This window comes from Culex quinquefasciatus, chromosome 2 (genome assembly GCF_015732765.1).
Source record: "Culex quinquefasciatus strain JHB chromosome 2, VPISU_Cqui_1.0_pri_paternal, whole genome shotgun sequence".
In the NCBI taxonomy this organism is placed as follows: Eukaryota; Metazoa; Arthropoda; class Insecta; order Diptera; family Culicidae; genus Culex; species Culex quinquefasciatus.
The window spans coordinates 82,264,578-82,279,544 of NC_051862.1; the positions used below are offsets into that span (position 1 = coordinate 82,264,578).

The 14,967-nt window shown below is 39.1% G+C and overlaps 2 protein-coding genes across 3 annotated transcripts in view; one reads left to right on the forward strand and one right to left on the reverse strand.

The window, feature by feature from the left end:
- Positions 1–14,967, forward strand: part of LOC6045698 (protein yippee-like CG15309) — a 184,445-nt gene that overhangs the window by 121,309 nt on the left and 48,169 nt on the right. The gene's annotated exons all lie outside the window — the stretch shown is intronic.
- LOC6045701 (UDP-glycosyltransferase UGT5) lies at positions 4,133–6,147 on the reverse strand. Its single transcript, XM_001862974.2, has 3 exons — positions 5,827–6,147; positions 5,360–5,771; positions 4,133–5,295 (listed from the first exon to the last, which is right to left on the reverse strand). Exons 1-3 carry the CDS (start codon positions 6,059–6,061, stop codon positions 4,413–4,415), a joined length of 1,530 nt encoding a protein of 509 aa, XP_001863009.1. The 5' UTR covers positions 6,062–6,147; the 3' UTR covers positions 4,133–4,412.

Below are 14,967 nucleotides of genomic sequence, written 5' to 3' on the forward strand. Positions count from 1 at the left end.
GTTATTGAAACAGAAATAGAAAAACGGCAGTTTTGAAGGCATTTTCAGAAGAACAGTTTGGTAAATTTGGATTTATTTACTTAACCCTCTACTGCCCAAATTTTTTTTTCGAAAATATTTATTGTTCCCGTGTTCAGGAGGTCATTTTGAGCAACTTTTGTTCTACAAAAAACTTTTCTTCTCTTGTTTTATGTTTTTCTTGTTTCATTTTTAGTATTTTAATTTGCATTTATCTTGTTTAGTTTTTGTTTGTTTTTGGTAGTATTTGGCCTACTCTACCACCTAATATAATTACATTTCGCCTATCTAATTTTTTCATGTTTTTACAGTCACTTTTTCAATTTTTTGCATGTTTTTCACATTTTCTACTATAGAATCGCACCATCATCATTTAAATTGCAAAAAAATGCGTAGAGGCATAGTCTGGGACACTACAAAAATTACTGCATACTTCTTTTTACTGAAAATATAGGAAATGTTGGTAAAAAACACAGCCAAAGTTGACCCCTAAAAAAATGACATTTTTAAAAACATTGGCATAGCCACATAAAACAAGTTAAACTTCCAACCCTGAAAATTACTAAAATTTTAAGAGTTCTTCTTTCCAATGCTTTTTAAAGATCAAAAATCGGTTAGAAATTTGATTCTTGGTGATTTTTTAGATCGAAGCCCGTCTAAAGGCGGGGTTAGGTTGTAGAGGGTTAACCTCAAATTGTCATTAAATTGATTAAAAACTAAAATATTAAATTGTTACTTTTTGAATGATCATTAAAAGAAAGCTGGCCTTAATGATTGATTTAACATATAAATTCAATTTGCTCACTTTTAAGTTGTCATTTATATGAAGCACAGTGAATATCATAGTCACCTTGTATTTTTCAATAAAAATTTTAAACGAAACTATTTTTTAAAGCTCCACTCAATTTTTTTTTTAAATTTTTTGTAAAAGACGTACATGGACATCACAACAAGGCTGAAGAAGTTCATTATTACAAATCAATATATCTAAAAAATTCTTCGTGGTAAGAACGCTTAAGGGGTCCTTTTCAAATATCCGTGACCTAGAAAAAAAAATTACCTCGGAATTTTGGATTTATTTGAATTTTTTTTATATATATTTAAAAGGAGGCAAGCGATAATTCTTGCATCTTCACCTATAACGAAGCTTTATGAATGGTCTTGCGCCTCCATGAAAAAAATATGAAAAAACTTATAATTGGATAAAAAACAAAAATCCACAGGATAAATATTTTCTAGGTCACGGATATTTTTTTATCTTGAAATCCTGGCCTATCCTAAAATCTTGAGATTTGTTCAACGATAATTTGCAACAATATCAAAATAGTTTGCCTAAGGATCAACATTCTAAGACACTTTTAACTTTTTGTACAAAGTTATAAACAAAATGCGCATGTTGAATTCCAAGTAATAGATTGTTATAATCTTTGAATATTTGTTGGAAGAGTTATCCTGTCAGTGATTTTTTTGTTTTCGATTTCCATAAATAGTGATTATTATTTATATTTTTTGATGTACCTCGTAACTTTTTCTTGAACATTGATTTACTTAAAACCATTAAACACATTCACTATCGGGGTATAAGATGACTGTGTGTGTACTTTTTCAGAAAGAACTAGATTAAATTTGGTCAAATTTGAGTTTAATGGGTACATAAATATTGGCAAAAGGATGCAGTCAAAAATCAATTAAATATTTTTGACTACAAAACCAATATTGTGTTTTTTTTTAGTTATGATGATACTACTACTTGGGTAAGAGTTGATTGACAGGTTATTATTTAATGATCTCTAAAAAAAATGGCAACGCAGCGCATGCAACTCGAAAAAAAATTAAAAAGATAGGAAGTTTTGTGTATTAATCTGTTTTATAGTAAATACTAAAAAATAAAAAATAAAGAATAAACATAATTTTTGTTGAATTTAAGATAACTCCGACTCCGACTCCAACTCCGGGTAATCAGAAATTTTCGGCTCCGACTCCGACTCCAGCTAATAAAATTTAGCCGACTCCGACTCCAGCTGTTCGAGTTTTTATGACTCCGACTCCGCCTCCAGGCTTCCCAAAAAGACCCGACCCACCGACCTCGGCTCCGACTCCGACTCCACAGCCCTGGTTAAAAACGCCTTTTAAGAGCTGTAATTGATCATCAAAATATGCCAGAATTAGAGTCACGATGGAATTAAAGTTTTCAGAAAATTGGTTTGCTTCTGTATGGGTGTATCCCTTTTTCCAACTTGTTTTTTATAGCATTTTTGTTGTAATCTTAGTAGTAGTATCACGTACCTAATTCAGCTCTCAATTTAACAAAGCTTTGATCAAGTTCCTCCTGCCGGCTCACATTAAAAGTATCATCAGCGTATCCAAATTTCAAAATAAGTGTCAGACACCTCCCATCAGCATCGCCGTTTTATTACTTTTCATGTTTTGCCGGCAAGGAGAGGAGATCATTACCAGGCCAGTCCAGCAGGGCATTAAAAGCTTTTAACAACCTGCCAGCCACTGCTCGGCCCAGAACAACTGAGTCGGGGTGAATATAATAAACTCCAGAAATCGCACTCTGGATGATACTCTAAATTGTTGGGATTCGTGGATTTCGCTGGAAGTGGTTTATAGAGAGGACGCGCGGTAATTATGTTCTGATCCGCAGATTACGTCGCTTCTCATGGTCTGTGGGTTCGGGGTCATTACTCATTGTTGGACTATTACAGTAAAGATGCAATAGTTTGATGCTTGGCTGGGTCATCCTAGGGGTGATTTGCTTGGAATCAATGATTGTTAGATTATTGTAGTTTTACTGTAGTATTAGTATCTACTGCTTTACGAAATTAACAGAACTTCGGAAAAAATGAAAAGGTGTCCAACTATCGAGCTTCTACCGTACCCGAGAAGATGCTGGACAGGCTTGTTGATGTTCCGTCTGTCTGGAAATCGACATGTGCCCACCCGCTTGAAAGTCAACAAGGTCTCAAGACGCCAAGTCGCTTCGCCTGTCATAAACGTCAATTTGCGCGGTAACTGTTGTAGAGAGGAACACTTTCTTAAGGCGCGTCTCGAGATAATCTCTGCTGCTGCAAAGTTCAAGGGTGACCTTTCCGTGAAATTTGCACTTACCTGGAAAGATGGGTGCTTACGGTGCGAAGTGGCCTTCATTTGTTTTACCGACGTTGTTGGGTATTGCGTCGTGTTGACGGTCTTTTGACGTAAACGCCATTTGCTACAAACACTGTCGCACTGTCGAAGAGAAAATCGCGTTTTAATGTTTGACCTTGAATAAACAAAAACAAAAAACGCGCAATGTAAACAATAACAAACACGTATTGTTTGGTTGACCATTCTGTGCATTGTCCTGAAGTTTGGTTGAATTTGGACGCTCGTACTTGTGTCAAACGCGTTCTGACCTGAAATCCCTTTGGCCATATTTCGCACTTATATCAATTTGCAGGGTATGCCAAGATAGCACGACAAGATTGAAACTTCTTTCATATGAAAAGTGACAAAAATGCACGGAGTTTTTTCGGTTTTTACTGAATACCTCAGACGGTATGAGATAAACAAACGATTTTTGTTTCATAACGACGTACGCGCCAGCTGTAATTTGTCACATTCCATACAAATGTTATGTCTCTAATTGTTAACAAGCGTTTGCGTCAAAAAAGCACAACATAGCTCCATCGAGATGAAGTGATCAAATTCAGTGACGCATCTACACCAAGCAAGCTAATGAGAACATTACCCTGACTTGTTTTCGTGTTCAACAAACTGAGAGGGAAAAGGTCTTTAAGGTGAACTTCCATCCAAAGCTTTCAGAGCTTGGAAAGAAGGCCCAGTCGAAAAAAAAGTTACCAGACGAAAGAGGAAAAAAGGCATCCCAACGAAACAAAAACAGTTCATTGACTTGCTTCCTCCGGCCTCCCCAACCCCTTCATGAATGTTGTTGATTATGATGGTGATGATGCTGTTGATGGTGGTGGTGCTGGATGATGTTTGGCGCCGGAATTGTGGGATGAACTGAGCTTCACCAGAGTGAAGGTTCTGCACTTGATTGTGTGGCTCTTGTTTTGCCAGTACTTAACCTCAAAGTGTTCTTTCGAGAGTCAGGATTGGTGGGAGGTTGGATCAAAGATTGATTTATTCATAATTCGATTCTACTAGTTTCTCTTTAGCTTCGAAGTTTCTGTTATAAAGTATCTAGACTAGTCCAAATTGTAACGTTAATACTGATAAATACAAAATTTGGCCGGCAGCGAAATTATGAGAAAGTACCAGCAGAATCCTCGATCTATATCTTTAACTTCTACTCCTTCAACTCCTTCTACTCCTTCTAGGCAAAACGAAAAACGAAAATCTAGTTGATGCAATTTGCATTTATTGTTGAAGAAGCTACAAAGTGACTAGTTCATCTTGTATTTCGCGCTTCTTTTCCCACAACATTTTGAGCAGGTCCACAGCGTGGCCTTCACACCCACAAGCACCACAACTCCCAAAAATGCCCACACATCCAGCATATTCAGCTGAACAAAGTTGAGATCCACGGCGGAATACCTCATGTGACGCGCTCCCTTGTGCCGAATCACGTACTCCGTCCAAAACACCGCCGTATCCATCGCGGACAGGGGTCGATCGCGGTACAACTTCGACAGCTCCTTGACCTTCTGCGAGTAGCTCGGGTTGTGCAGCACCTCGTTTACCGCATCCGTAAGCGCTTGCTCGGTAAGATCCGCGAAGGGAACTACCACGGCCCAGCCTTCCTCCCTAACTCGCTCCAAATTAAACGGTTGATCGCCGAACATGGGCATTCCGACCAGTGGAACTCCGTGATACTGCGCTTCGGCGATTCCACCGAGACCTCCGTGCGTTATGAAGAGCCGGACGTTCTTGTGGGCTAGGATGTCATCCTGGGGTAACCAGCTTTTCAGTAGAATGTTTGCGGGTTTGTTCGGGATGTCTTCCGAGTCCCACTTCCAGATGACGCGCTGCTTGAGCTTGCCGAAGGTCGCTACCAACGCTTGCAGCTTTTCCGCCGGGATCGTTGAGCTCTGCAGATTGGTTCCCATGCTGAAGAATATCACCCCATCCGTCGCTCCATCGAGCCACTCTTGCAGATCAGATGGCAGTGGGTCCGGAACGGGCTTGATCTGTAGTCCACCCACTTCAACCATGGCTTGGACGTACGGACGCGCCACCGTCTTGGTGAAGTATTGATTTATCAGCACCAGCGATACATTGCGGCGCACCTCGTCGTAGGATGGAAATTGGTCCCGCGGGAAGTTGGAGCTGAAATCAAACGGGGGTAGTGATAAGATAATACCCACAACTGATGCAACCCCGCATCAATTACTTGTAATACTGCTCTGATGACGTTTTCATGTACCACGCGAACCCGCCTTCGATCGCCTTACCGAGCAAGTTTTTCAACCGGTTGGTGAAGGTCATCGCGTTGGTCGCTCCCACCATGGGATTCGGTACCGTGGCCAGCGGTGCCGGATTACCGACCATGCTGTTAACCATCTCCAACGCCGCGTTGGGACAAACCACGACGCTGGGGACTCCCAGCTGGAAGGCAACTCCCAGCACGAAGTCACTCATCATCCCGGTTATTAACAGGTCGAACGACTCCTCCCGAATGATCCGCTGCACTTCCGGGTGGTTGATGGTGTTGTTCGCGGCGTCCTGCATGATCTGGTTCATCTTTGGCATGTTCTTGAACAGTGCAAGTTTGGACTGATCCTCCATGAACTTGGCCATGGTGGCTAGAATCAGCATAGCGTGAGTAACTGTCTCAACATCGTGGATCTCTAAACTAACCTTTCCAGTACGAATCCAGCGGTACGACAATCTGTCGATAGTTCTCTAGTGGTTTCCCCGCCGGGTAGGGACTCACCATTGTTACCTGGTGACCGCGGCGGGCCAGCTCCTTGGCAAGGGCTTCCTGTACGATCACATGGGAGCGACTTGGGCTGGCGTTGATGCTGAGAATCCGGTAGCCTTGGACGGACAAAGCCAGGGCGATCAGAACTAGAAGTGTTACGGTTAGTCTCATTGCACTGGATACGATTTGTGTGAATGCTGAGGGACGACTAAATCGGTACTCGTATGCTAAGTTACCGGTTGACCACTGCCAGCATGTGATCCTGAGGTTGTAGCAATGAACAACGACACATTCATCTCAGATAATTGTTATACAGGTTGTGCTACCGCTGTGTGTGCGAGTCTAATCTTATCTCTACGTCTCAATACTCGCAATTGAAGGTGGACACAGCTGTTTCGGGGTTATTGGATCGTTCTGATAAGGTAGTTGGCATTTTAGGAGAGTTTGTTTTGTTTCTAATTGCTTTAGCTGTGTTGAAGCTGATGAAATTCTCTTAACTCTTTATAACAAAATTTATTTCACAACCCAATGCATCCATATGGTAATTGCGAATCGAGTATCGATTTTCTCCTCTAGTACGACGTCAGCTGGCGGTGGTCGTTACGCCACGTGCTGGTATCCAGTAATGTATCGGACAACCTCTCCCCAAGGACACGTGCAGCAGTGCTGCTGCGTGATTGTCCTGACAGAAGGCTCTAAGGAGTAGTGATTGGTCACGTCAGTGTTGACGTTGATATCGGCATTGTCTACCAAGTTCCGATTGTTTTCGGAATGAATGGATGCAATTCAGATAATGGGAAATTAGTGATGCTTGAGGTTTGCAAATTTTGATTTTCGGAATATGAAACCAATTTGAAATCCAGAGTATGTTTCGCGCGCTTCGAGAGGTAGTTTCGAAATTTTTGAGCAACCTTTTTGTCCTTTTTGTAATGTTTGACCTTGAATAAACAAAAACGCAATAGGGACGCGGCGTTACATCGTGCTGCCATCTGGTTTTTTTTTAGTGCAAGAGTGGAAAAGTGCTGAGTCATCGTCTAAAAATAGACGGCGTCCTATCTCGCCCAGCAAAATGAAGTCGATAAAGTAGTCGGTTTCGATGAGAAAAAGTGGAAAATGTGGTCTAAAAATAGCGACGCCATCCCCCTATGTAAAAAATGACAAACGCGTTTTGTTTTGCTGACAATTCCGTGCATTTTCCCGAAGTTTGGTTGAATTTGGTTGCCGGAGTCCCGAGTTTTAATTACAAATGTTAACGATAGTCGGACATGTACGTGTGTCAAACGCGTTCTGACCTGAAATCCCTTTGGCCAGTTGTCAAGATAGCACGATCCGATCGAAACTTGATTCAGAATTGAAATCGAATTTTGGCAATCTGTGATGGTCAAAAGGTGAGGCATTGATAGCTGCACAAAATGGCGTTCTTATCTCAATTTGGCCCAAAATGCACGTGTGATGTGACAAGATTACACGATTACGGCAAAATCAGCTAGATTGACTGACTTGACATGAAAAGTATGTTCCTAGTGTATTAATCAATTCCTCAAACTACTCCCCAGCTGTGCGTGCCACACCGTACTCCACCACAACTCAATCAAAACAAACTTGACCGCCAAAAAGGTTAACCGGTTTATGGCAGTCAGCTTTTCACATCAAAACAACTGTGCGGTTATATTTTACGAGCTCGCACCACAGGTAAAACACATTTAGTCCGAGCAAGCCCTTTCTTTCTCTTTGTCCAGCCGTTTGACTTTGATGGCCGACGTCAACGTCAACAAACTGTTGCCGATTGTGTTTTTTTTTTTGCTGGTAATAATTTTTGTCGCAGACATTATACAAAAAAAATGTTAAAAACACATTTTTTTAAATGTTTTTTTATTTATTTGACAAAACATTTCAAAGTTTAACAAAAAAAAAGCAGTTTATTAATCTTTAACAAAATTATGAATAATAGTATTTTTTATTATTTTTCACTGTGTGTAAATAATCACATCACAGGTTAGAAAACGAAACACCAGCGTTGGAATAATTAATCACAGTTTACCACGTACGACGGAATGACACGCACGTTTGCCGCCATGATTTATAAATCGTTTGGCGCCACACAATTGAGCTGCGTGCTGTTGTGATCGCAAGACTTGCTTATTTAGCAGATATCAGCAGACTATGGAATCCGAATCATTAAAAAATCAAGAAAATCTGTCAAAAGCTAAACGAACATAACTTTTGAAAGAAGGTAAAAGTAGAAGAGGGATGAGAAGAGACCGATTCAGAGTCAGAGTCAGATTTCAGCGTCATAGTCAAAGTCAAAGTCAAAGTCAGAGTCTGACTTCAACGACAGAGTCAGAGTCAAACTTCAGCGTCAGAGTCAAACTTCAGCGTCGGAGTAAGAGTCAAACTTCAGCGTCGAGGTTAGAACCAGACTTTAGCGTCAGAGTCAGAGTAACATTTCAGCATCAGCGTCAGAGTCAGATTTCAGCATCTGAATCAGAGTTAGAGTCAGACTTCAGGGACAGAGACAGAGTCAGATTCAGATTTTAGCTTCAGAGTCAGCGTCAGAGTTAGGGCCATACTTTAGCGACAGAGTCAGAGTCAGATTCAGACTTTAATGTCGAATCAGATTCAGACTTCAGCGTCAGAGTCAGAGACAGGCATCAGCGTCTGAATCAAAATCAGAGTCAGCGTCAAAATTCAGCTTCAGAATCTGAGTCAGAATTCAGCGTCAGAGTTAGTCATACTTTAGCGACATAGTCTGAGTCAGTTCAGACTTTAGTGTCAAAATCAGAGTCAGACTTGAGCATCAGTGTCAGAGTCAGACATCAGCGTCTGAATCAGAGTCAGACATCAGAGTCAGACTTCATCGTCAGAGTCAAAGTCAGAGTCAGAACTCAGCGTAAGAGTCAGAGTCAGCGTCAAAATTCAGCGTCAGAATCAGAGTCTGACTTCAGCGTCAAAGTCAGAGTCAGACAACAGCGTCTGAATCAGAATCAGAGTCAGCGTCAAAATTCAGCGTCAGGATCAGAGTCAGACTTCAGCGTCAGAGTCAGATTCAGACGTCAGAATCAGGCTTCAGCGTCTGAAACAGAGTCAGAGTCAGACTTGAGCTTCAAAGTCGAAGTCAGACTTCAGCGTCAGAGTCCGATTCAGACTTCAGCTTCAGAGTCAAAGTCGAAGTCAAACTTCAGCTTCAGAGCCAATGTAAAATTGTATCATTTTCTTGAAAGGAGAACAACTAATTTTAATCTCATTAATAAAAATCAACTGTTGTCACCATAAAACGCATCATTTATTGGCGCACCAAGCTCCGTTTCGCAAACCGCGTAGAATTTATGGTTCTTCTCTTGTTCCGAACTGGAAGCTTTTTCGTTTTTGATGAATCGTCGTTACTCAAAATGCCCCTTTTCTGGTCACAGCTTCGAAACGACGAAAAAAAACACTACCGCTTGTATAAATTGAAGCAACTTTCGACTGGGCGATTTTCGTCTTGCACAACTCCTCGCGATCGTAAATAATGTAGTTTTACTGCAGATTGTAAAATTAAAAATTCAAATTTCGTCAGCCTTCTCTTTAGCACAAATCGTGAAATTTTCGAGGGAAGAAAAAATAACGTAGCGGTTCCGTTAATGATGGTGCTTCAGCGAGCGCTGCGGCCTGCGGCCGGGAAATGATCCCAATTCTGGGCGGCACTTTTTCTTGGCAGAACCAGAAAGAAAGCAGAAATTGAGCCGAATTGGGGCTGGGAGAAGCAAAGCATTCGTTTTGATTGTGGTTCGCCATGCCATCGGCAGTGGGAGCCACCAGCACCGATCAATGTCCCCAAATTAAGTTTAACGATTTAGTGGTCCGCACATAATGGGGTGGAACCGCTTTGGGTGGAACTCATTGGAACCGTAAAAATCCGTTTGGTTGTTCATGCGGGGTTTTGAAATATACAACCGGAACAAAACTGATTTGCTTTTGTATTGTACACTCAAACCCCGATGGTTTGACACCAACTGTTGTCAAACGAACGGGGTCATTTTTTAGTTTGACACCCTTTTTACACGGAGTTCACACACACTACCAAACGTTTGTTTTGATAGTGTGTGTGAGCGCCGTGTAAAAAGTGACCAACGGGGTACAAACTAAAAAAGTGTCAAACGAAAAAGTGACCAACCACTGGGGGTTGAGTGTACTAATTTTATTTACTTCAACTGAAATCAAACTAAATATTTCTATTTTTATCTTTTCCAGGTAACATAACTCAATACATTTTTTGTGAGTAAATCTTAATGTTCAGTAATAAAATTGAAATACCAAAACATAATTAAAAGCGTATAAAACGAATGCATGTGAAGAAAATGGTAATTTTTAACTGAAAATTTACTTTAAAATTCTTTAGAGGTGGCTTATTTTCTGACCAAATCGTCGTTGTTGTGCTATCTTGTCGCAAAATTGCTACAAGTGCGACAACTGGTCAAAGGGATTTTATTTCAAAATGCGTTCGACACACGTACATGCCCGACTATCGTAATCATTTTTAATTATAACTCGGTACTCTGGCATCCAAATGCAACCAAACATCGGGGAAATGTACAGAATGGTCAACCAAACAAAACGTGGTTGTTATCGTTTACATCGAGTTTTCTAGTTTTTGTTTATTCAGGGTCAAGCATTAAAACGCGTTTTTCGATAATTCTATCGGCGATAATATTATCGCCGATGATGGACGATAACTCATTTTTAAAATCTATCTAAAATTGACTTAATTATCAATGCTTTCACTAAGATTATTTTTTTGAAAATCTACTATGTTTCAAAGTTTTTGTTTCAAAATTGTTCACATTCAACCGTTTTTTTTCGAAAGTACTCAAATTTTCATGATTTGCAATATGGGTATCACACGAATTGAAATTTTGTATGCTTTTATACTGTATTGGAGTTTTTTTTGAAAATGGGTCATTCCAGGTCAACTGAGTACACTTTTGGACTCGACCTTCACTGATTTGGACCAAACTTGGAGGGAACGTTTATCTATCGATAGTTAACAGAAATCCCAAGTTTGGTGCTGATTGGACCATCCCTCTATTTTTGGCATTGCCCTCTTTTTTTAGCGATTTTCTAAAAAACTTTTTTTTCTTTTAATCATAACTTTGCAACTATTTGAGCAAAAGACTTTCTACAGGTTGTATTTTATAGAAAATTGTCCAAGGAATTCGATAAAAATAAAATATTATATTTTAACGTTTTAAGTATAAAAATTCAGTTTTGACCAATTGATTATATTTTTATTTTTTTTATTTTATCGCCATCGTATTCCCCGGACAATTTTACATAATAATCAATATAGAATTTAAACTAAAATGAACTATTTGCGAGATATAGCGATTTTACTGAAAAAAGTTTGATTTTGCACTGCACTCTGTCCTATGAATTCAAATCCGAAATAAGTTTCTCACATATTAAAACCGAATTATGCGAGATTCATTCTTTTTTGATGAAAACTACACCATGAACTTCCGAGTTCATTTTAGTTTGAAGTCTATATTGATTATTATGTAAAATTGTCCGGGGAACACGATGGTGATAAAATAAAACAAATAAAAATATAAGTAATTGGTCAAAACTGAATTTTTATACTTAAAACGATAAAATATAATATTAGTGGGCATTTAAGGGTTAAAATTTTATTTTTATCGAATTCCTTGGACAATTTTCTATAAAATGCAACCTGTAGAAAGTCTTTTGCTCAAATAGTTGCAAAGTTATGATTAAAATATTTTTTTTTATAAAATCGTCAAAAAAGAGGGCGGTGTCAAAAATAGAGAGATGGTCCAATCAGTACCAAACTTGTTATTTCTGTTAACTATCGATAGATAAACGTTCTCTCTAAGTTTGGTCCAAATCGGTGAAGGTCGAGTCCAAAAGTGTACTCAGTTGACCTGGAATGACCCAAATACTAAAATTTTCTCAAATTACTGTATTTTTTCGAAGAAACTCAAAATTTCAATATAGGTATCAAACGAAACAAAATTTAGTGGGATTTTTCGCATTTTTAGAGTTTTTTTTTGAAAATACTTTTTTTTACAAAATACCGTATTTTTTCTAAAGATTTCATTTTAATAACTTGCATTTTGGGTATTAAACGAAGCGAAACTTTGTTTGCTTTTTCACTTTAGTAGAGTTTTTGTTGTTAAACACTAAAAGTTTCATAAAATAACGTATTTTTACGAAAGTACCCAAATTTTCATAATTTGCAATATGGATATCAAACGAAGGGAAATTTTGTATGCTGTTTTACTGCATTAGAGTTAGATAAAATACTTTTTCTCTTACTCTAATATTTTTCACAAATTTCCGTATTTTTTTCAAAAATACTCAAAATTTTAAAATGTGCAATATGGGTATCAAACGAAACAAAATTTAGTTAGATTTTTCACATTCATGGAGTTTTTTTTTGAAAAAAAACTATTTTTCCACAAAATACCGTATTTTTTCGAAAGAATTCAAATTTTAATGTTTTGCAATATGGCTATCAAACGAAACGAAATTTTTTATGCTTTTTCACTTTATTCAAGCTTTATTTTTGTAAAATACATTTTTTTAATACCGTATTTTTCGGAAACACCCATATTGCATATTTTGAAAATTGTAAAACATATTTCGAAAAAATACGCTAATTTGTGAAAAATTGATCGATTATCGGTTAACAACCTTGCAAAATATCAAAAACTTAGTCAAATCCTTCCCAACTGTGATCGTTTAGTAATCATGATTACAAAGTAATACTTATCACACCAAAACAAACCACATTGAAGCGTATGTCTGGATAATCTATGAAACTATTTTTTCTCTGTGAAATCTTCTTTTAATACGCCACTCTATCTCATCGGACATTGCATTACCACAAATTAACACTGACCATACCGTACATTTTGCACGCCCCATTCAACGTCTGTTTTGTTTACAAAACATCGCCATTCGTCGTCGTCGTCGTCGTCGTCGAGTACGGCTTCGCGCCAATGTGACTATTTTCAGAACCGCGGATTCCCCACATTCTGAGTAGGTCACACAGAGGGCCACCCGATTCCGTGTCCCTTGGCGTCCCTAATCCCATTGACAATCTGCTGCTGTTTGGTACCAACCATTCTCGGCCCGACTGCAAGTTCCCGGCGTGCTATTTCGGTCCAAATTTGTTCCTTTTTTTAGAACCCGCCGCCACAATTTGAGGTTAGGTAATCGCGCCGCCCCGTACACTGGTCTCCGTCCGTACAAGCCTCATTAGCATCCGATGGCCTTTTTTGTGTGGTGTCCCTTTCGAAGAACGATGATATAAACACATGTTTGGCAAGGTTGCCAGCGCGATTTCGCGATGGCCTTTTTTGCCGCCAAAAAGGCTGCGTGGTCAGGCTCGAAAGCTCGAAAGAAAAACAACAAACGCGACTTGCTGACCTTCGACGGTGCGGCTTCGATGGTCGTTTCGCAGTCAACTCGAAGGGGTTGTTAGGCTACGCCACTTTGTATACAACGAACTACGCAAATGTGAGCGAAACTTTCGCTTGTTGGCTAATGAACTGTCCGCGTACAAGAACCTAAGCTAGGTATTACGGCACAACGCGTTGTCGCGCCGGACTTGGCCGTCATAGTGCACAAAGTAACTGATTCACGGTGTAGGTCGGAATTTTTTCAAGAAATAATCGGTATTGTTTAAACTGTTGTGTACGCGAGCACAATGCTCTCCGGCTTCATGAATATCCCGGCAATTGCCGTTAATTACCAACCGCAGCAGCAAACGAGCAAAGTCAATTAAACGCCATATGAATTAATTAATTCTCTAGATCTGAACCCGAACGATATGTAGGTGAAACGGGCTTGGCCCAACGCTCACTGATTTTTCCCACCGTAAAACGACGTATCCAAGTTGTTCTATCAAAGTCGTCATCGGGCGTGTCTGTAAATTCTGTACGTGAACATGAAGTGTTGCCAATTAATCGAACCAGCGAACGGGGTAATTTGGATAATTTTGCGGGCAATCGAGCAAATAAAATTGGCAACACATCAAGTAGAAAGGAGAGAGCAAAAAAAGCATAACTTCATTCATCATGAGTAATTATGCGATACATGGATGAACTTTACTGGCGATTAAATCAAAGGGTTTAATAGAACGTTTTAACTTCCAATTAAAAGAGAGATGAAGAAAAAAAAAAGAATCATGGTAGATTGTCTTGTACATGATTTTTATTAACATAAACCATAACAAAACATAACATTAACATATGGTAATTTCAAAATATTTTTTGTTAATTATTACCAAAATATTTGGCAATATTTGAAATAAAACTTTATTTTAGTCATTTTTGCATTTCAACAATCCTAGAAAGCTGCCGAAATTGAAAATTCTCACTTTCATTTTTCCTGTCAGAATTGAGCTGGATAGTGTCTACAATTTTATGGTTACAATTTCCACAAATGCTTAAAAAGTTTAATTTGATTATAATTATTCAAAGAGGTAAAGTCCATAACTTAAGAAGTATAGTTAATTGTTTGATGAAAGCTAAACTGTTATTGAACACATTATCCAATTCTCATTTCGAATTGTACTCACTTTCACTTCAATTTAACAATTGCACATGTGTTATCTTCAAACTTTTGTCTAATAGCAGCTTTCACTTAAACTTTAACCTTTTTTCGAACTCTTGCTGGCCTATTCCATGGCCATCTTTCTTGTCTTGTTTTTTTTTGTTAAAAGACCCGTGGTTCGGTCAGGCCAAACAAAGTGAGCAGTTGGCCGAAAGGCATAAAATCCTACATCGTTTGCGAAACTACGACGGAACTCTCATCAATCTTCAATTAACATCCTTTCACCGACAATAACAGCACACAGCGAGGCATTGCACATACAGGGAAATGGCCTTTATCTCACTCGCACAAACCAGCTGAGCTGAGTCCGAAAAGATAGCCAATCCGGGGCATTGCTTTGGGTCAAGGTTAATCGCGCCAAGTCAGTCCCCTCCCCCAGACGATGACGAGGAAGACGAAGACGTTGTTCGTTCCTGGGAGGTTATTCTGAGTAGTTCTCTAGAAAGTACGGTTTTATCATA

Coding starts and splice junctions, on each gene's coding strand:
- LOC6045701 (XM_001862974.2), bottom strand. CDS start 6,061: ATGAGACTAACCGTAACACTTCTAGTTCTGATCGCCCTGGCTTTGTCC. Junction 5,772..5,826: donor GCTGGATTCGTACTGGAAAG/GTTAGTTTAGAG, acceptor TGCTGATTCTAG/CCACCATGGCCAAGTTCATG. Junction 5,296..5,359: donor TCATCAGAGCAGTATTACAA/GTAATTGATGCG, acceptor GTTTGATTTCAG/CTCCAACTTCCCGCGGGACC.